The sequence below is a fragment of the Netta rufina genome (genome assembly GCF_964035555.1).
Source record: "Netta rufina genome assembly, chromosome: 38".
NCBI classification, from domain to species: Eukaryota; Metazoa; Chordata; class Aves; order Anseriformes; family Anatidae; genus Netta; species Netta rufina.
Genome location: NC_140162.1, coordinates 68,726 through 90,676, shown reverse-complemented (window position 1 = coordinate 90,676; position 21,951 = coordinate 68,726). Strand labels below are relative to the sequence as shown.

Below are 21,951 nucleotides of genomic sequence, written 5' to 3'. Positions count from 1 at the left end.
TCGTGTTGTTTCAACATGGAAAATAAACATGGTTGTTTCCCCTTCAGAAATATATCGGGTTATTTCCCTTTGATAAATATGTCGGGTTATTTCCCTTTGAGAAATATGTTGGGTTGTTTCTCTTTGAGAATTATGTTGGTTTATTTTTCTTTGAGAATATCATCGGGTTATTTCCCTTTGATAATTATTCTGTTTTGTTCCAACATGGAAAATAAATCTGGGTATTCCCCTTTGAGAAATACGTTGGGTTGTTTCACCGTGAGCAAAACTTTGAGGCGTTTCCCCACTAACAATGGAAGCAGAGAAGACAATTCCCATTTTTCCCCTCACCCCAGGAATCACAGAGCAAAAATAAATAAACAAACAAAGAAACAAACACCAAATAAACCCAAAACCACCCCAAGCAATGCAAAAAAATAAAATAATAATTGTAAAAAAAGGTTTATTTTTAACCCAACAGCAGGCAGCATTATACTGAAAACAGTCAACAGGAACAGTGCATTTCTAGGGAAAAATGGCAGGGATTTGGGTCTGCCACCCTCCATTTTCGTGCTCATTGTGGATTGGGGTATTTACTGTGCTTTCCTTCAGGCCGCTCCGGTGTGGATGGGTCATCTCGGCATTGGGCTCTACCTGAAGTAAATCAGGTCTTTAAAAAAAACTTATTTTTCTCACCAGTTTGAGGTCAGATCAAGCTTTTGCCCCTTTTTTTTGTGTGTGTGTGTGTGTTTGAGGCCGAGTGACCTCCTACCGTTGACGTCCGTCATAGCTCAGTGCTGGTTTTCCCTCTGCACTCGCAGAAACTCAACCCGAGACGTCGCTTGGTGCCTCTATATGCATGAAAACCTCTGCAGGACTATTTACAAGAAGTGCATGAGCCGGTGTGCGTGAAAACTGTCCTCTTGCCTCTGTCCCCTCGTGGTTTCGTCTTACTGCACGGGGTAGACGGGGGCTTCCACTTCCATCCGCACGATGTTGGAGGCGCGGCTGGAAGAGACGAAACATGGGCAGCCATCAGGGTCCCCCTTGGAAGAGGAACCACTAGACCTTCCTCTTCCTCATCACATCCCCACCAGGAGGGAAAAAAGTTACATCCTCCCCTTCCCAAAAGGTGAGTTTTACTCAATGCAACCATGTTTTTACGGGGCTAACCCCATCCCAAAGCAGGGGATTGGGTAAAAAGCTTCCAAACCCGGCTACCACCTTCAAACGTCGTTGCCTTCATCCTCCACATCACGGATGTCGCCCCCAAAAATTGCAGTTCCCTCCCCGTCCACCACCCCCTCGATGCAACCTTGTCTGTTGTCCTGCAGGATCATCCTCGTAGCCCGCAGAGGAGGGTGAGCAGGGGGTTAAAATGTTGCGTGAGGGCAAGTTGGGGTGTCATGCGTTGGTGCAGAGGTGCTGTGCAGGACAAGCAGCGTGGTGGGAGGGCTGGGGAAAGCGGTGGAGTGAGGGCAAGCCGGTGGGCACACAAGGGCAAGGCGTGCGGGCAAGCAAGCAGGAGGTGGAGATAGAACAGCCCTTGGAGGCATCTTCATCACCCTTCATCAGTGACTTCAGGTTTGCCCCAAAGTCGGCAAAATGTCTGTACTTGGCAAAAGGGCTCCATGTTGGGCAAGACTGCTCATTAACTGGAAAAAAAATCACTCTATATTCAACAAGTTTCCTTTGTACTTTACAAAATCGATCAGTATTTGTCAAGATCGTGTTATATTCAAGAAGATTGCTCTGTTTGCTAAGCTCGCTCTATATTGGGCAAGACTGCACTATACTTGAAAAAATTGCTCTATATTTAGTGAAGACACTTTACATTCAGCAAGATTGATTACCCTATTTTCCACTGAATTGCTGTACATTTGTCAAATTACTATACTCAGAAAGATTGATCTGTATTTGGCAAGATGTCCCTATATTCAAAAAATCACAGTGTATTCAGCAGGATCGCCCTGTATTTGGCAGGATCATTCTGCGTTTGGAAAAATCACTCTATGCTTAGCAGAATCACCCCATTTTTGGCAAGTTTGTTCTTTATTCACTGAAATCGCTATTCAGCCAAATTGCCTTGTATTTGTCTCTCTCCTCTTTGCTTCTCAGGGGGAGAAAATGTTGGGCTGATGAGCGTAGTGAAGCAGAAAATATCATGTGAGATGCTGGAGTACCACTCTTCAGCTTGCACAATTTTTTTCTTTTTACAGATAAATCTTTACTGAGCATCATGATTATGGCCAAAAAAGCATTTAATCCAGGATGGCCTACATCAGAGCTAACGCACTGTGTGTCTCCTGTTTGTACACGTGCCTCTAACATTGATCCATTCTGAGGCAACAGAAAACCCCAATTATTCAGGGAATTAACTGGGGAGTGTCAATCACACTAGGCCTCATCCAACCGTGGGGCCGAAGGGGTGTTTGTAGCGTGGGACATGACAGCAAAGGAGCAGAGTCACTTACCAGCATAATTTCCTTGGGTTTGTGTGTCAGTCGCTGTGGATGAAACCAAAGAAGATGGAGAAGTCCTTTCCAGATGCCTCCTCGCCCAACCCTTTGATGCCCCACGGAGGCTGTTCCCTACCCTCTTGCTTGCCCAGGCTTAAAAAATACCAACCCACATTTTGGGGGAGGTCTTTGGGGGCCACTCACCATCCCGCGAAATCCTTGGCTTTCCAGGCGTCAATGACATCCGCGATGTTCTTCACGGTGCGCCCGTCGGGCAGCTTCAGGTCATCGCTGGCGTCCCCGTTGAAGTTGCCACAAGGGGCACAGAGACGGTTGACCAAGGCGGCCCTTGCGGTCAAGGTCACCTCCCCGTTGGGGCTGAAGAGCACGTCCAACCCTGACGTGTGGGAGATGGTGACATTCCCTGCCGCCGTGCTCAAGGAAATGGCTTCAGACACCTCTGCCGGCAGGCGGGTGAAGAGACCGTTCACCTGCAGGGGTGAAAAATGCCAGAAATGGGTTAGAAATGCCCAACAACCCCGTAAAGTGACACAGCACAGATCAATGATATCGGTGTTGAAGTCTCCATGGGACCACATATTGCACTAAAGCAATAATCCCATTAAAACTTCATCAAGGAGATGAAGTCATTTAGTCATGAAGTCATCGAGTCATTTAGTCATGCTGGAGACTCTTGGGCAATATTTTGTCCCTAAACTGCAGTTGGTAAATATCTTTCTTTAGCCAAGTCTACCCAGCTCATCTTAAATGTCTCAACATCTAGCCCAAAAGGAGACCTTCGACCTCATCCTGAAGCAGTAATTTAAAATGGGCCAAAAATCTCGGGTTTTGCACCCAGAAGATAAACTAACTTTATTGATCGTCTTGAATTTAGGACTGAAAGGAAGAGCGGGTAAACCCCACCCAAATTCTGCCTCTTAATTTAATTCCTCATCTCTTTGACTACAAGGATCGTCCGTGCGTCCAGCTTACCCACACCTCCATGTTGTTATTCACGGTGATGAAAGCGTCGCGGAAGAAGACGAAGACGGCCACGGCGGCCGGGATGCCGTCGTCCCGACACTCGCTGACCTCCACCACCACCTTGAACCAGTTGGGCGACCGCTCGTCGCAGAGGGCGGCGATTTTGTAGGTGCCGCTGAAGGGGAGCCTCCCTCCGGCACCGTCGAACGTGGTCAAGAAGGCCCCCGGGGAAATCCGGCACCAGCCTTCCTGCTTGATGCACCTCTGCACCCCTTCCCGCGTGGCACAGACCTCGTCTGGGGGACACCGGGTGGCCTCGCAGATGAGCCCCCGGGATGGGTGGCAGTTGCATTTCGTGGAGCAGTTGTTGGAGACGACGGTCTCGCCAGCCTCGAAGGGAAAGGCTCAGAGGTGAGTCTGCATGGATGCCACCTCCAAGCTAACCCCCAAACCTCCCCACTTCAAAAAAGTCCCACAAAGAGGTAGAAAAACCATGAGAAATTTGGTGAAATTTGTGCAACTTAAATTAATCACCCTCCAGTCCAGCAGAGCAAAATAGGCACTTTAGGATGCTATTAATTGTATGATTTTGGACATGTGTCCTTAAAACGAAGTGGCCATTCACTTCACTGAAGACTGAGTCCCAAAATAAGTTGTGTTGACTAGACGGGACAACCAAGTTCCTCAAAGATTGAGCCCCCATATCCTTTGAATCATCTAATTGGGGCAACCTACCTCATTAAAGATTGAGATCCCAAACCAGTTGCATCATCTAGATGGCACAACCCACCTCATTAAAGATTGAGACCCCAAACCAGTTGCATCATCTACTTGGGACAACCCACCTCATCAAAGATTGAGTCCCCAAACCCGTTGCATTGACACAGTGGGACAATCTACCCCACCAAACCCCAATGGCATCAAGTAGATGGGACAACCCGCCCCACAGTCCTTCCTCAACCTGATTTCCACTAAAAACACCGAGCCTCGAGGGCCAAACTCACCTTAAAATACCGTCCCTGGTGCACGCAGCCGCATTGCTCCAAGGACACGCAGGCTTCTCCGTCGAAGAGGTACCCATCGTCGCACTGGCATCCCTCGAAGCACGTCCAGCTGCATGGGGCCGGCACGGAGAGGCTGGCACAGGTGAAGTCGCAGGTACGGGTGCAGAGCTCATAGTGGCTGTGGGGTGGGCAGGAGAGGGCTGGAAAAAAAAAAAAAAAAAAAAAGGAAAAATGACATTATTGCCCCCCAAAAAGTGACTGTTTTTCCTTGAGCCGGTGGGAGGTGGAAAACCAAAGCATAATTGATGGTCTTGGGCGTTTCTGGCAGCTCCAAAATGTGCTGAAGTCATCAAACCCTGCTTTTATCACCCAAATTAAAACGTCTGCATGCCACTAATCACTTCTGAAGCAAATTAGAGGGACCTCTGTTTCAAAATCTTTTGACATAAATATCAAAGTTTTGGAGGTAGTGAGCAGGAATTTCTTTCTTTCAGGGTATTTTGGGTGGGAAACAGGCCAACTGAAGCCCTCAAATGAGCTTTTTGGGTGAGGTTTGTAAACATTTCTAGGGTATATCATAGATCTGGGGGGGGGCTTTAGGCAAAAATCAGCATTGCACGATTTTATGCAGATCATTCATACATCGTCTTGGTCTGGACGGTAAAGGTTTGCCTCAAAAGTGGGGACAAAAAAGCCACAATCACAAAATTGGAGGGTTTTTCTGCAGGGAAATGTGGATTAGGGGGGGAAATAGGGCTTGAAGTGTCTCCGCAGGGATAATTTGGAGTACTTACGGCAAAAAGTCACCGTTCTCCATCCTCCAATCTCAGCCCCGGCCGCTTGGCAAGCAGTGGCGTAGGCTTGGAGGCTGTGGCACAGGGCATCCCGGGCACCCTCAGCGGCACAAACGTCGTGGAGGCAGTGGTGGAAATACTCCACTGGGCTCACCCGGTGGTGGCACGTCCCAAAAGGTCCCGTTGGGTCCCGGATGAGCCCGCAGGAATCACCAGCACCGTAGGGAGCAGTGGCGGAGGCGTCGCACACGGGGCACGCGTTGCCGTTGCAACCATCGGTGCACGCTCCCTCTTCCGCTGGCATCTTCCAGGAGGTGACAAATTCCTCGGTGCTCTTCGCCAGGGACCCCCCGGGCAGCTGGAAGTCGTCACCGGGGTCCCCGTTGAAGTTGCCACCCAACCCGCAGACGCGGCCCCGGTAAGCGTCGGGGATGGTGATGAGGAGGTAAGTGGCCGCGTTGTAGAGGAGCCGGAGGCCGGCGGCGGTCTGGAGGACGATGTTGTTCCCCTCTTGGCCGATCCGTAGCTTCCTGTCCTCCGTCACCAGTGGCAGTGTGAAGTGCTCCCCGTCCACCTGAGATACGGATGGAGCACGAGGTTTGCATTTGCACACCCACCCGGTGATTTTGCACACCTATGTGCACCGGAGGATTTTGTATGCATGCAAGCATGCACCTGCAAATTTCTTCCTGCACATATGCACCATTTTTTGCATGATTTTGCATGCCCCAGGGGCTTTGGCATGCCCTCGTGCACCTTGTGCATGAAACAGATTTTGTGTGCACACATGCTCCACAGGGTTTTGGTGTGATTCTGCACGCACTGGATTTTTCATGCATGCATTTAGCAGGGGATTTGGCGTGCACGCATGCACCAGGGGATTTTTGTTTTCCATGAGTGTGCACCAGTGGATATTGCACACACAAATGCACCAAGGGATGGGGACATCCCAGCTTCCCAAGGAGGGCGTTTTGCACGCACCAAAATTTTGCACAGACGTGTGCACCAAGGGTTGGGGACGTCCTGACACCAGTGGGGGGATTTTGCATGCAGGAAGGCTTTGCATGCATGAAGGGATTTTTGCATGCATGCACGGAGGGATTTGTGCATGCATGCATGCATGCACCAAGATTTTTTTTTTTAATGGATCCATGGATGCACCGAGCAGGGTGGTGCATTCATGCATGCACTAAGGGTTTTTTGTTGGTTTGCTTGTTTGCATTCATGCACGTGCAGAGGTGTTTTTTGTGCATAAATTAATGCATGGAGGTTTTTTTTGCATGCATGGATGCACCAAGTTTTGTGTGTGTGTGTGCGTGCATGGATGCACCAAGGGTTTTATTTTTTTGTGCATGCATGGATGCACTGAGTTTTTTTAAAAAACCTGCATGGATGCATCAAGGTGTTCTGTTGCATGCCTGCATGCACCGAGGCACGTAGCCCTCCCAACTTACCATCACCTCCCACTTCCGACCCCTCTCCATGCTGACCGTGTACCCGTGGATGGAGACGGCCACTTTCTTCGTCAGGGCCACGTTGCCCCGTCCGCTGACGTCGTGCTCCAGGAACACCGAGAAGTTGGCCAGCCGCTGCTCCGGCTTGCAGACCCGTGCCAGGACGTAGTTGCAGGACCCCTGGAGGTCAAAGGCTCTCCCGTCGAACGTCACGTAGTGCGGGTCGCCCGACACCACCAGCCGCCCGTAGCCAGCGGGGTAGCACCCCAGCACCCCGTCCTCCACTCGGCACTCCTCGTGGGCGCCGCAGGTGGCTTCCTTGCACTCCACCACCCCGTTGGCTTTGCAGATGCACCTCTCCCGGCACGAGGCGTAGAAATCCTCGCCCTTCTTGTAGTAGTGGCCCCGGTGCTCGCAGCCGCACTCGCTCGCCGGCACGCACTCGGCGCCGCTGAGGACGAAACCTTCATCGCAGAAGCAGCCTTCGGTGCACGGAGCTGACGCGCAGCCCTCGGGGCTGGCTCGGCCCCGGCACGTGGTGGGGCAGGCGTTCCCACACAGCTCGTAGTGGGAATGGCGAGGGCAGACAGGAGCTGCAAAAAGAAGGCAAGAAAAACCCAAAGTCCCACTCGGATTTGCAGCCAAAAGCGTCAGGGAGAGGATTTCTCTCATTGCACCGAGGCTTGAGGAGCAAATCCAAGCAAGTCTTTGGTGGGGGAGCATCATTACAGCTCCAAAGAGCAATGCAAACTTATTTTGCATTTCTCTTCCGTGCCTTGTGTAAGAATTTGGAGGAAAATAAGGATTTATTTTTCATTTTCTTTCCTTGTATGAAGGAGGGATTTGCAGTGCAATGGGGATTGATTTTGTACTTCGTTTCTTTGCATTAAGGAAGAATTTGGAGGGAAACAGGGATTATTTATTTTTTTTTCTTCCTCGCATGGAAGAACGTGGAGTGTAATATGGATTTATTTTGCACCAATGCATGAAGGAAGAAGAGTTTTGCTTTGGCAATGGGTTTGAGGGACTTTTCCCACATCTGTGATTGCATCTTAACTCATCATCTGGCCTTGGAGACACGGAGGGAGACGATATAGTAGTTGCACTGGGAGATGTCAAGAGTGGGGCAAACGAACCCAATTTTGGAGGCATTTTGTGTTCCCTTTGGCTCTAAACAAAGCCAAGGGCATGCAGTTGGGCTTGAACTCCTATTTTCTGTCCGAACAAGGGGAGAAACCTCCCTTCATCCCCACTCACCGCAGAAGGACGGCGTCCTCCACTCCTCCACGCCGGCGCCGTTGCTCTGGCACTCCGTCATGTAGGCGGCGATGGCTTTGCACAAGATGTCCCGGCGTCCTTTGTACTGACAAGCATCAAAAGCACAATCCTCCAGGAAATTCCCAGGGTTGACAACCCGGTGACAACTTCGGAAGGGTCCCCCAGCCCTGGCGATCACCCCGCAGTAGCCGTCGCCGCGGTAGAGCTGTTTCTGCTCTTCGTTGCACACCGGGCAATCCCCCACGCATCCCGCCGAGCAACCGGGGACATCTCCAACCTTCCAGCTGTCGGCCAGCTGGATTTCATCCTTGGCACGTTTTCCATCGCGGGCGATGAAGTCATCATCGGGGTTGCCGTTGGCGTTGCCGCAGAGGCCGCAGACGGCGCCGGCGTAGGCATCGGGGAGGATGACGCGGGCGTAGCTGTACCAATCGAAGCTCACCCGCAAGCCAAATTTGGTGCGGACAAAACCATGGACGCCGCTGTGGTAGAGCTCGAACTGGTCCTTCTGGGTGAACGGGAGCTCCACGAAGGCGCCGTTGAGCTGGGGAAGGAGGTAAAGAGGGTCACGGTGGTGTTGGGTTCACGCAACGCGCTCAAGATTAGGGTGTTTTTGCAAAGTTTTTCGCATGGGAAGGGTTTCTGGGGCTTTTCTGCAAAAACAGGGAGGATTTCTGGGCAAGTGCAAATCAGCCAAGATCTGAGCGTTCTTGCAAAACACCTTGCAGAAGAAGGGTTGCTGGCAAAAAGGCAGTGTGGGGGGATTTTTGCAAACCTTTTGCACCGGGAAGGTTTTGTGGCCAGATGCAAATCAGTCAAGATTTGGGTGTTCCAACGCAATGTTTTGCAAGGGGGGGGGTTTCAGGCAAAAGCAAATTGATTGAGTGTTTCTTCAAACTTGGGATCTGTGGGGCTTTTGTTAGTTTATTTGTTCACGAAACCTTTTGCATGAGGAAGATTTCCTGGAAGATGCAAATATGTCAAATATGGGATGTTTGGGGCAAACCCTTTGCGTGGGAAGTGTAATCAGACAGGTGCAAATCACTGAAGATTTGCATAAAAAGCAGTGCAAGGGGAAGGATTCCCAGGCAAAGACAAATTGCTGACGATGTGGGTGTACCTTCAAAACCCGTTGAAGAGGGAGGACTTGCGGGGAAAGGGCTCTCTCTTCCACTGAAGACATGATTACTCAGAAAAAAAATAAAGGAATGGTCACAGCACACCCTTTTCTGCAACACTTCAGCCAAAAACAAGGCGGGAATTGAACCTTTCCCAAACTGATTATGTCAGTTTGCAGGTGCCAGGGTAGAGAGGAATTTTTAACTCAGTAAGCCACATGGGACCAGAAAAAAAGGAAGCCAAAGACGTCAACCAAAGTGGATGCTTTTGAATGTGGAAGTATTTGTCTTATTATTCATGGATATTTGTTACTTGCTCAACTCAACAGAGCAAAAAAGGCCCATTTCCAGCACATCTAAACCAAGCTGTGTGGGTTGTGTTTTGTTTTGTTTTGTTTTGTTTTTCTTTTCCTATATTTTTTTTTTTTAGAAGAACTCTTAAGTTTTAAAAATAAAGTGTTGAAATCCAAACTAGCTGCTCAGGGCTCCCTCTGGAGACGGCAGACAGAAATTGATGCTTCCATCAAAGCGTGAATGAATTAAAAAAGAAGATTTGAGGGACGACGTAGATAATAAGTAGTTTGGATGCAGGTTGCAAGAGGTCCTTGGTGGCCACCTACCTTGACCTTGCGTGGATGCTCCTGGCTCATGCTGATGGTGTTTCCGTAGACCTCCAGCGTGACGGTTTTGGTGAAGGACACGGCTTTGCTGCCCCTGTTGTTGTTCTCCACCTTGACGGTGAAGGGGACCAGTGAAGGGTTCTGGGAGCAGAGGGCAGCAAACTGGTAGATGCACGTCCCTTGGAAGTCATATTTCAACCCGTCGAAGGTGGTGTAGTGAGGATCTCCCGTCCCGATGCAGGTGAGGAACTTGTTTGCCTGGCAGCTGGGGACACCACCAACCACGGTGCACTTCTCGTGGGCCTTGCACCCAGACTTCTTGCAAGTCACCTTGCCCCCCGCCTCGCATCGACACCGGCTCTGGCAGCTCCCGTCCTCCCAAAACTCCTCCTGGACCTTGTAGGAGCGGTTGTTGTAGGAACAACCACAAGACTCTGCCGGGACGCACGCGTCGTCGTGGAGGACGAAGCCCTCGTCGCACTGGCAGCTCACCGTGCATGGCTTGCTGCAGGACGTGGGGGCTTTGGGGTGGGCGCAGGTGGCAGGACACGCCGTCCCGCAGGTCTCAAAGTGGCTGTTTTGGGGGCATCTCTGAGCTGTGGGGATGATATTGGAGAAGATCTTAAAAAAAGGATGAGATAAGAAGCTTCCTGAGGCAGAGGGACATCGGGCTCCTGCATCAAGTTGATGCCTATGAGCAATTTGGGGACCCCAGGATATCCCATGAGGACAGCTCTTGAAAAATCTCAACATTATTCTGCATGTTATGGACATCTGAAATCAGATAAGACAGATTTTGGGGTGGTTTGGCATGAAAAGACCAACACAACCCTTCCCCAATGCTGGAGATGTTGGCCAAGTTGATGCCTACAAGCATCAACTTGGTGACCTGGGCAGCAATTCCCAGGCACCCACCACCAGAACCATGCATAAATCCCCCTTTTTTCTACCCAAAAATGCTTTGGAACCCCCCATCCAAGCTCACCACAGCCCTCCGTGTCCTGCAGTGTCCCTTGACCTCCACAATTATCCTGGCAGGAGGGATCTCGCCAGCTCTCAGCCCAATCCTCCACGCTGGCAGCCTGGGTGCCGTCGGGGAGTTTCATTTCATCCTCTGCATCCTCGTTGAAGTTCCCACAGAGCCCACAGGTAGCCCCGAAATAGCTGCTGGGTACTGCCACCATCACGGCCCAGTCTTCGTCATAGGTCACCTGCAGCCCAAAATCTGTTTGCAGGATGACCCTGCCCTCGTTTTGGGAGATTTGGATTTTCCCGTCCTTCAGGGTGGCCGGTAGTCTGGTGAGCTGGTCATTCACCTTGGAGGGAAGGAAGAGAAGAAGGACTAAATCTCAGTAAACTGTCTATTTTCCAAGAGTTTACCACCCCCAAAATCATATAAGGAAGAAAATTTAATTCCCAGACAAAGCAATTATTAGCCTAAACCAGAATTTTTCCTCACGCCCTTCAGATACTCAACAGGTTTTAGTGGCGAAAGGTAAAAAAAAAATGAAGTGTCTCCTGGGAGAACCATCTCCTTTGATTTCTGAGCTTAAAATCTCGTTTGTGTTAAAACCAGCTCTGCATTCCCAAACTTTGGGTAGGAGAAACCTCATCTAATCTTGAAAAATTGATTTATATCTCACCTAGGCTGCCTTTCTGGGGTAGATACCCATGGTTGGAGGATCACTTGGATAAAACTGACTTCACCCTGGAGTAGCTGCCCACACTTGGAGGCATGGATTAACACCTAAAAACTGCCCTTGTCTTGATTTGTAATGCAAAATTGCCCAGCTGTGTTTTTGATGGTTCTCCTCATTTTTTTTTGTTTTCAGTTTCGCCCACCACACTTCTACTTTCCACAAAAAGGCTTCGTCCAGAATAACTCTGCCACGGCCCAGAATAAAAAAAAAAAACACCTGGATTTTGCCACCTTCTCCCTTGTGGATGGAGATGTTGTAGCCATACACGAGGATATTGGTCAGCCACTCCTTGAAATTGCCTTCGCTCTTCTTCTCCTCCACAACGAAAGGCACCAGGGTGGGATCCTGGCCGCAATATTTGGCGACGGTGTAGGTGCAGCCCCCCTGGATGTCCACAGTCATCCCGTCGAAGGTGTGGTATTGCAGGGACTGCGACCCCATGCAGGTTCCCATGTAGTCGTGCACGCACACGGCCTCCCCCTTCTCTATTTTGCACGTCTCCTTCGCGCGGCATTTCATGGCCCTGCAAGGATCTAGAGGAAATTGCACACAATTAATCACGGGACCGACTTTTACGGATATATATGTGGCCTCAGGAGCCACACAAATGTCATTGTCACTGTAGATGGTCAACCAGATCACATTCTATTAAAGCAGGAATTTATCTTAGCTAGGTTTGACCACCCAAAACTTAGATTTGAACATCTGTGGTGATTGCTCAAGGCTTCTTTTATAGGCAACGTATTTACTCATAGAAGAAATATCCCCTCCCAAAACGGTCCCAAACCATGTTGGTTGAATTACCACTTTTCAGAGCTTCCCGTCTTTGTGCTACAAGAGAAAACACAAGTTTCACATCAAAGAGCCCATTTTTAAACACTTTTCTCATCATGAGCTCAGCATCTATTAGCTGCAGGGGGTTCAAAGGAAACATTAGAGACGCCCAATTCAGAGGAATAAATTCCGATGCGGTTTGGCCTTGTGTTGCAACCACACTTTTGATACGGGGGAGGAGGAGGGAAGTGAAAAGAGAGCAAGGAGAGGTGAGGGTGACAAAGGGACACTCACCACTATCACACACGGCCACCAACCCATAGGATTTCTGTTCCCGGATCCCCATGCTGAGCAACCCGAAGGGGGACGTCTTGTGCTCCACCGTGTGGACAGCAAATTGACCACCCAAGCTCTGCCTGACCCAGGAGTAGTCGGTGCCTGGGACAGGCTTCCACCCGACATTTCCCAGCGGCGTTTTGTTGAACATTATCCCAGCCGTCTCCGAGGTCTTGGCTATCAATATGGCATAATTATTGTACCCTTCCAGAGCGAAGATGTTGTAGGAGTGGCAGTAGCTGGAGACATCGGGGATGGTCATAAAAAACGGGTCGTAAGTGATAGAGTCTTTATTACCCCCGTCGGCAAAAAAAATGACCTGGATGCCGTTGTTGGCAGAGAGGTACAAAGAATTTGGGGCTTGGAGTCCGTAGAGCGTTGACCGGCCGGGCCGTAGCTCCCGAGAAGTTTTGCTTGCCCCGTGTTGAGACTCCACACGTGTGACTTGGGAGGTGGAGACGTAGATGATGTCGGATTGAGTGTCGAAAGGCAACGGGGGCACGATGAAGGTGGTGCCCCAGCTGGAAACGGGTTGGAGCTGCTCCACCAAATGGTCGCACTGGGTAAATCTGGCCAGGCAAGTGTGGCCGGTGAAGACGGCCACGGGTTTCTGCGCCACGATACGGGTGCCGGACATATCAGCCGGGCTTTGGAGCTGGGCTGCTTGGAAGGGCTCCAGTTTGATGGGGAGCACTGAGCCCCGGGGGTAAGACTGGCCTTGGTAGTTCACCGTGGCTTTGAGGTGCATGTCAACGGTGGTGGGCTCATCCCAGGCGGCCACCACAAACTCTCCGTAGCGGTCCGTGCCCACGTTGGGTGTCACAATTTGGTACTCCGTGCCCCAGCTGTCCACGGGGTACACCACGGTTGAGTCGGCCGAGGTGGGTTTCTCGTTGATGGCCACCAAGGAGATGGCGTTGTTGGCCCTCACCACCACGGTGTTGTCAAAAATTTTGCTCCCCACCATCTCGGCTTGGGGTGGGATCTTCACCAGGACGGTTTGCCCCGTGGTCACCTGCACCGTCATCCTCAAGCCTGGCTTCTTCATGGAGATGGTTACGGCCGTGAAGGGCGAATAACCCCTGATGAGCAGCTTGAAGTCACTGTTGAGGGACTGCTGCAAAGCATTCTGCATGAAGGCCACCACAAACTCTTTCCCCAGGTGATGAGGAGCCGATGCTGCAACGCTGAGCAGGTAAAAAACACCTAGAAAAGGAAAATTTGTCTTCATCACCCCCAAACTCAGATTTAGCAACCCAAGCTGGGGACCAAGGGTCAAGTTGGTGGCACCTGATTTAATCTTGGTGGTTAAGGAAGAGCAATTAGATGGATTTTCAAAGTGAAGGGATATCATTTTGGAGAAACATCAATTTTGAAGGACCGGAGATTAAAACAAATATTGATTTGAAGGCAACGATTTGATGAGCTATCGATTTGAAGGGATATCAAGTGGAAGAAGTGCCAATTTGAGGGTCCATAAATTAGAACAAATGTTGATTTGAAGGAATATAGGTTTAGATGACTTCCATTCGGATGAAAATCTGTTTGTAGAACAGATACCAACAACAGGTACCAACTAATTCATGGGGCAGAAATTGAATTTTTTGGATGGGTTTCACGTTGGATGGAGGGATTTGAGGAGTATTTGGGCTTTTTAAGGTATTCCTTTTCCTCTCAGAAAGGCCATGGGGGTAGAAATATGAATGGAGACAGTCCTGGCCAGGGCTGGGTTGCAACCAGAAGGAAAATTGCCCTATTTTAAACCAAACCACCCCAAAACATGTCTTGGGTGGGGTCTTTGCCCCTTGGTTTCCCTTCTACCTATTTCGGAGGGGTAATTTTCTCTCTTCTCAGCTGTGGCACAGGATGAGGGTGCGAGATGTGTCCCCTTGGACTGAAAAATCAGATTTTGAGGTGATTTTGGAGGGGATTTTACAGGTTCTGATGCATCCAAAACCGCTTGAACTCACCCCATAACATGGCGGTCCAGCCTCGCAGCGGTACATCGGCTTTTCTCTGTCCTGGGCTGCCATCCATGGCACTTCAGCTGCAGAAGGTGAGAAATCATTGAAAATGAACAAATCCTTTGAATTTTGTTACTACGTTCATTATTTCTACGCAGACCAAAAGTCTGGGCTTTATTGCACACTTGTACTCATCCCAAAATTCAACATTTTATTGCACGTCCATTCAAACATGTCCCAGACAAACAAAACAAATCAAAACAAAAAAATTGAGTTTTTCTTTTCACTCGCACACATCCCAAAAGTCTCCAAGTCTGTTGTATTCACACCTGTCCCCCAAATCTCCTTTTTTATCACACCTACACCTATACCTGTCCCCCAAATCTTCTTTTTTTTTGGCATTTACCTCCCCCACCCAAGTCCCCCCCTCACCTCCATTTGTTGCTTTACATGGACCTGGTTCCACACAGATTTTTACAAAATTCAAGCCCCCCTCTGAGCATATTTGCTTTTTTCTTCCTTTTTTTCTCTCTTTCCTTTTTCCCTGACTTTTTCATCTTTTTTTTTTTTTCCCTTTTCCCCTTTTTTTTATTTCCCCCATTTTTTCCCTTTTCCTTTATCTCTTTTTCCCTTTTCCCCCTTTCTTCATTTTTCCACCTTTTCGCTTTCCCCCTTTTTCATTTTTCCACCTTTTTCCCTTTCCCCCCTTTTTCTCCTTTTCCCCTCCTTTTCTCCCATTTCTTCCTTTTTCCTCCCTTTCTTCCTTTCCTTTTTTTTCCCCACAAAATCATCCTGGAAACAATTGAATTCAACTGCAGCCAGGATCAAACCCAAGGGTGGTAGCAGGGAGCGAGGATATCTGGGGAATTTTCAGCCAAATGTTCACATTTGGGGCTTTTTACAGCAAATATATATATTCCTATATTTAACTATATTGCAGCAGAGCCTTACCTGCTTCTGATTTTTATCCAGCCCCAAAGCGTTCCTTTCTGTCCTCAAATCCTTTCTTGCAGTGAATGATGAGAGTAACCCCAGGGCAGCTCCTCCCTTTATTACTTTTTGCAGAAAGGGGGAAAATATAAGACAAATGCAGACGACGCTGGGGGACCGACCCACCCAGTGCTTTGACATCATTTTTGGCGAGAAAAGAGGTGAAAACAGGAAAGAATGCATGGTTTTGATTAAGGCCAGGCTGATTCTGATTCACTAAAAAGGTCTTGGTTTAAAAAAAAAAAAAAAAGTATATTTTCTGGTGAAATTACCTCATAATTGGAAGGCGAGGGGTTTTGCAGAATTGGGATGGGACTAAAATGCAAAAAAAAAAAAAAAAAAGAAAAAAAAAAAGTCCAATCAGTGCAAAAAGGGGTCAAAAAAAAAAGTCAAAGTTAAAAAAAAAAGAAAAGGGAGGGAGGTGGGAATTTTTGCAAAAAGAGCTCATTTTTCTTTTTGCAAAGTATTAGGGGGGAGGATGACAAATTGGGGACTCAGGTGTTTTTTGAGGGTGTTTTGTGCACATTTGCATGTGGTGTGCGCACACTTAGGGTGTTGTGTGCTTGTGTGTCACGTTGCATGCATGCGTTGTGTTGCACGTTGTGTGCAAAAGTGCATTTTGCACATCCATGTGCAATGCACGCATCCAGCGTGTGCATGTGCATTCACAAACACGTGTGTTCACACGTGTTGTGCACATCAATGTTGTGTGCACACCTAGCATGTGTTGAGTTTTGTGTTGCATTGCATGTTCACATTCCCACAACCACTTTTTCTTTAGGGAAAAAATAATAATAATAAAAAAAAACACTTTGTCATTTCGGTGATTTTTTTCCCGTAAAATTATTATTTTTCTCCTAAATTAGTCATTTTGGCTATTGGCAGACTTCACGTCCCTGCATGAAAATGCCAAGAAATGGGGAAAAATTGAGGATTATAAAAAAAGCATAATGAAATCAGAGCATTTGGGAAATTTGTCTGTGTGTTTTGAGGGTTTTATTTTTGCACCCATTGTTGCTGCTCGGAGCTGCCAAATTTGGGGTTTTTCTTTTTTTTTTCTCTCTTTCTTTTTTTCCGAATTCACTTGAATTTTCTCTTTTTGCAGGCAGGGAGCGCTGGAGATCAGAAATAGACCCCTGATGCTCCCAGAGGCCAAAAGTCCTAAATTCGTGCAGAATGGTAAAGGGATGAGGCTGGAGGGTGGGGGGGATGCATGCATATAATACAAGGAACCATAAATTCATGCACGTGGAGTGCAAAAATCATAGATTTGTACACACAAAGTCAAAAAAAAAAAAAAAAAAACAACACATAAAATTGTGCACATAGACAAAAAATCATAGATCTGTTCACACACACAAAAAATAAATAAATATAAAAAGAAATTTGTTAACAAGGGGCTAAAAATACCCATAAATTTGCATATACAGACTAAAAAAAAAAAACACAAATGCACACACACTGAGGCCAAAATAAATAAATAAATAAATTCATGTACGTGATATTTAAAAAAAAACTAAATGCGTGCACACAAAGAGCATAAATTCGGACACATAAATTCCAAAAATCCCTAAATGCACACGGACACGTGAGAAATGGAGACGACACAGGAGCCACGATGTCTCGACTGCAATTTTATTGCTCTGGCAGAGGCTGTTGCACACGTTTGACAGGGGGAAAATGGGGACAGGAGCAATGGGGACAGTCCTTCTGTCCCAGTTGCATTGGTTTATCTGCAGGAAAAAAACAAGATTCATGCAAGCCGGAGTACTGGGGAAGATAATACCAATTTCCAAATCCTTACTTTTGCAATTCTCTTTTTTTTTTTCCTAGATTCACACCTCAAAAAAAAACAAAACTGACTCACAACCAGCAGTTGTTGCTGTCAGCGACCTTGGGCATCTCAGTGGGGACGCCCGTCACCTTGAAGTTATCCACCTGGAAGACCCAGCGCCCCGGGATGTTGACGTTGGAGGTCTTGGTGATGTTTATGACGGCGTCGGTGCGGGAGCCGGGGATGTTGTAGTAGTTGGTTTCATCTCCGCTGTTGAAGCCAGCCTAAAAATAGGAAAAAAAAGAAGGATTTGGGGCTTAAACACCACCCTACAGGGAATTAATTGTATGGGACAACCTGCTACTGTTGATGTTGTTGACCCCAACCTCCTACTGTTGGCGTTGTTGACCCCAACTTCCTACTGTTGGTGTTGTTGACCCCAAACTTCTACTGTTGGCGTTGTTGACCCCAACCTCCTACTGTTGGCATTGTTGACCCCAACCTCCTACTGTTGGTGTTGTTGACCCCAAAATATGTTATGGGCCCATCTCAGTTCTTGTCCTCTCCAAAAAGTTATGGGGCTGCCCTCTGTTTTTTGGCAAACCTGGTGTAGTTGGCCCACCAAAAATGGTGCAGGGCAACCTCCTACCTCTGGTCAACCTGATGTCTCCTCCAAGAATATTACGGGCTATCCACCTGGTGAACCTGAAGGTGTTCCTAAATGATGCTACAGGTCAACCTCCTCCCTTTTTCCTTGATTCCCTTCATCCCATTTCCCTCTGCCTTTAATTCAGCCCCACGTACGTGGGCCGGGGTCCCTCCGAGGCCTGTTTCGGCGTCACCACCGCTCGCCGCCCCCGTGGTCCACTGGATGTCCTTGTAGTTGAGGATGATGAAGGACGTCTCGGTGTTGGTGGTCAGGGCAGCTTGGAAGGTGTTCCCCTGGGAAAGAAAAGAGCAAATGACACCATCAGAAGAGGGATGAGCAGGTATGGATGGGACCCTGGCGCGTGTAAATGAGTGCAGACTCCTCGCCTAGACCCGTGCCAAGAGGCCATCTTGGTCAAGCCATGGTTATCCAAGCTGTTTTTTTCACATCCACCTCCAGAGAAATATTTTTGGTGCTCTACCAGAGCCTCTTTCTCTGCACGGGGTGCCCAGAGGGATGGTGTGGTGGAAAAGCTGACATTCCACACAGGAAAAAAAAAATGTAAATTAATCAAGGAGTAAAGGTTTGGATACAACACCTGCATGTCAGCACTTTGGGATGGTTGGGGAGCTCTTTGGGGTTTTGTGTGGATGTCCAGGGTTGGCAGGTAAAACGGGGGGACTGGGGGACACGTGTTCACCTCAAAAGGCACGACGGCAAATGAGAGGGTGGCAAAGGCCAATGGATGGGTCATAAGGCCAACAGATGGTTCATGAAAGCCAACAAATTGGTTGTGAAGGCCAATAAAAACAAACAAATGAGTCACGGGGTCCAACAAGTGGGCCATAAAGCCAATACGTGAGCTGTGCAGGCCAAGAAATTGGTCATAAAGACAATGAAAGGGACAAAATGGGGGATCTGAAGGCCAATGAATGGGCCACCAAATAGGTTGGAAAGGCCAGTGAGTGGACCTCCAGGCCAATGAGTGGATCTTAATGCCAATTAGTGGATCTTAAGGCCAATTAGTGGATCTTAAGGCCAATGAGTGGATCTTAAGGCCAATGAGTGGATCTTAAGGCCAATATAAGGGTCATGAGGCCAACAAATGGGACATGAAGGTCAACAAAATGGAGCATGAAGGCCAGCACAGAGGTCATAAGAGCAATGAATGGGTTGCAAAGGCCAAAGGTTTAGGCTTGTCTTTGGTTTAGGATGTCTTTGATCCTGATGACCAGTCTGAGGGCCTAATTCATTCTGCTTCCACAACACTTTTGCCCGTGTCCACGTGTTTCTCTGCATGGAGCGAGGTAGAATAAATTAATTTTTGCACATAGGACCTTGTTTGACCTTAATTGCGGACCTTACCTTGTTGGAGGTGGAGCCGTAGTAGGCCACGTGTTCCCAGGTGGCCACGAAAGCCCACGTGGCAGTGAAGGGGATGTCGGGGAAATATTGGTTGATTTGCTTGGTGATGAGCCCCAGCAGCTCCGGGTCCGTGGTCTCGCGGTAGAAGACGTCCCCTCCCAGCACGTTGTCCACGTCCCCCCAGTACGGCGCCACAAAGGAGCGCCCGTCGGCCAGGGGGAAGGGGTCGGGGGTGTACTGGTTGACCCGGCTGCCGAAAGAAATCACGCCGTTGTTGTTCACCTGCAAAAGAAACTGGATTAACGCCGGTGGGGCGGCAACCAGCTATGTTGGAGCCCTAATATGAGGTCAACTCCTTGTACTCTTGCTTGCAGGCTTCTAGAGATGGATGCAGGACCTGGATATGCTCTCACCAGCAAATTTTACAACTCTAGGACCATATTGGAGGTATTTAGGTCACTATTGACTCTACAGCTCTATCAAAAACAAGGGGAAGATGGGATGTAGCACAAGTCAACTTGGCCATACCCAAGGGTGTAGTGCTCCTCCAAGACCCACTAACCCTACAAGGATGCTTTGATGCACCAGAAAAACTCATATTAAGTCTTCCGTGGGTCACTCCCGTGGAAGAGTTGACTTCAGGGTGGGCCCGTGACAAAATGGATTGAAAAGGGGAGCAAAAAAAAAAAGAGGGAAAGATGGAAAATGGAGAGACATGCAAGGAAGACACACAAATTTTGGCTCACGTACATAAAGGGTTTGGTACTTTTTGTTATAGAAGGTGAAGGGCACGGCGAGGGACAGCTTCTTCGATGAACCGTCATCAAGTTTGGGGTTTTTGTGGTCTTTCTGGTCCAAACCATAGGGGTAGAACAGGGATGCTGCAGGAAGGCAGAGGTAGAGGTAATGCAGGACCAACCCCTGCCCCATCCACCTTGTACACCCCCACCCCAGCTCCTCCCAGCCTCATGCATTTTGGGGTGAAGCTCATCAGGTTTGGAACACATACAAAAAAATAATAATAATAAATTTGCATTTCCATATATCCATGAGAAAGCCCCACTCCCTTCCACCTTCCCAAACCAAAGCAGAAACAGCCACATTTTTGGGTGAGAATATCATCTATTAAAGTAAATCCCACTGCCCAAAAACTCACTTTCTTGCACCGGTTGGACGTTTACCACAGCTTCTGGAAAGGAGAGGGGGAAAATATTAACCACCACGTTTCCATCTAACAGCATCCCTGGAAGAAATCCCATTTTTTTTCCCCACATACCCAACAGCAGGAGCAGGAAAGTGAAGGACTTCATCCCAGCCCCTGCAAAAATGTAAAAATTCTGTAAATTTTTAATTGTAATGATTAAGCAGCCTGATGATGCTCTGTAGGTGAAAGGTTTCTCATTAAAATAACAGCCGGGCTTTTTTCATAGCAATTTTCACCCACAACACGATGAGTTATTTTGGTTGGTCCTCAAAGCATTGTCTGACCAAGAAGGCTTTTATTTTTATTGTTGAGGCAGTTGAGAAAAAGTAGATTTCACCTGCGCATTTCAACCTTTTAAATCCCCTTTTTGCCCCAATCTGGGGACTGAACCCATAGGAATCACTCCCTGGAGCAAACCTAGCCATAAATTGGTGGGATTTTGGTGAAAACACATAAACACACATTAAATAATAGTAGTAGTAGTAGTAGTAGTAGTAGTAATAATAATAATAATAATAATAATAATAATAATAATAATAATAATAATAATAATAATAATAGTTTTTTTGGATGGATGGAAAAAGAGAAACTGAGGCAGGGCAGAGGATGCATGATGTCATTAGGATGATTCGATGAGTATTTTGCAAAACAAACAGAACAATCCTTTTTTGCACCAAATCTGGTGCTTCCTCAGGAGCAGACTGCTCGGTTTATGCAATTTTAAGCAATTTAGAGAGGAATCAAGGGGGAGAAAAAATAATTCTCTTACCTCGATATCTCGTTGTGTCCCGATTTCACAATGGAAAGGCGAAGAGGGCTGAAAAGAGGGACTGACACGAGCGTGGCCACCAAGAAATGAGTTTTCCAGCAGATCCTGACCCTTCTTTTAACACGCAGCCCTCACGGCCTCCCTCTGCCATAAAAAAAAAAAAGCAGAAACGCGGTGGAATCTGCCAAATTTCTGCCCATCAAGGCAGCGTGGAGCCGCAGTCCCCTGGGATCTCAGGGGAAGATTTCGGGACCTGGGAGACACTTGGCTCCTCCCGATGTTTTTCATTATCCTACGTGAGGTTTTGGCAAGGAGGTGGAGCAGATGTGGGGAGGGGGGTGGTCGTTCCTGAGGACTCCCAGCTGGGATTTTTCCAACGAAAGAGGGAAAAAAAACACCATTTCAAAGGGTGCTGGGCTGCAGCTGGGGATGTTGTGCGCTCAGCGGGGTTTATTTGCCATAGCCAAAAAAAAAAAAAGAAAGAATGCTAATTGGGGTAGCCACAGGTTATACAATCAGTGCAATGTTCTCCATGGGTCTTGCACCCATTGCAATGTCCCGTGTTGGATCCTGCACCCATTGCAAGGTTCCCCATGGATCCTGCACCCATTGCAAACTTTCCCATGGATCCTGCACCCATTGCAAGGTTCTCCATGGATCCTGCACCCATTGCAAAGTTCCCCATGGATCCTGCACCCATTGCAAGGTTTCCCGTGGATCCTGCACCCATTGCAAT

The 21,951-nt window shown here is 48.2% G+C and overlaps 2 protein-coding genes across 4 annotated transcripts; both read right to left on the bottom strand.

The window, feature by feature from the left end:
* Positions 1–422: 422 nt before the first annotated feature.
* Positions 423–15,504, bottom strand: LOC311220717 (IgGFc-binding protein-like). 2 transcript variants are annotated; one of them, XM_084304269.1, is made up of 14 exons: positions 15,416–15,504; positions 14,471–14,547; positions 12,459–13,706; positions 11,607–11,923; positions 10,676–11,006; positions 9,691–10,286; positions 7,932–8,496; positions 6,675–7,267; positions 5,221–5,794; positions 4,427–4,626; positions 3,432–3,812; positions 2,643–2,929; positions 2,454–2,486; positions 423–987 (listed from the first exon to the last, which is right to left on the bottom strand). In XM_084304269.1, exons 2-13 carry the CDS (start codon positions 14,535–14,537, stop codon positions 2,480–2,482), a joined length of 5,166 nt encoding a protein of 1,721 aa, XP_084160395.1. In that variant the 5' UTR covers positions 14,538–14,547; positions 15,416–15,504; the 3' UTR covers positions 423–987; positions 2,454–2,479. The 2 variants fall into 2 exon arrangements, with proteins under 2 accessions (XP_084160395.1, XP_084160394.1); XM_084304268.1 differs by lacking the exon at positions 2,454–2,486.
* A 1,509-nt stretch (positions 15,505–17,013) lies between these two features.
* On the bottom strand, positions 17,014–21,312 carry LOC311220707 (alpha-tectorin-like). 2 transcript variants are annotated; one of them, XM_084304257.1, is made up of 8 exons: positions 21,216–21,312; positions 20,519–20,560; positions 20,399–20,428; positions 19,993–20,123; positions 19,243–19,524; positions 18,033–18,170; positions 17,322–17,512; positions 17,014–17,187 (listed from the first exon to the last, which is right to left on the bottom strand). In XM_084304257.1, the coding sequence occupies exons 2-8, from the start codon at positions 20,550–20,552 to the stop codon at positions 17,184–17,186; spliced, it is 810 nt and encodes a 269-aa protein (XP_084160383.1). In that variant the 5' UTR covers positions 20,553–20,560; positions 21,216–21,312; the 3' UTR covers positions 17,014–17,183. The 2 variants fall into 2 exon arrangements, with proteins under 2 accessions (XP_084160383.1, XP_084160382.1); XM_084304256.1 differs by having other exon boundaries at positions 20,399–20,431; positions 21,216–21,292.
* Between the last annotated feature and the right edge of the window lie 639 nt (positions 21,313–21,951).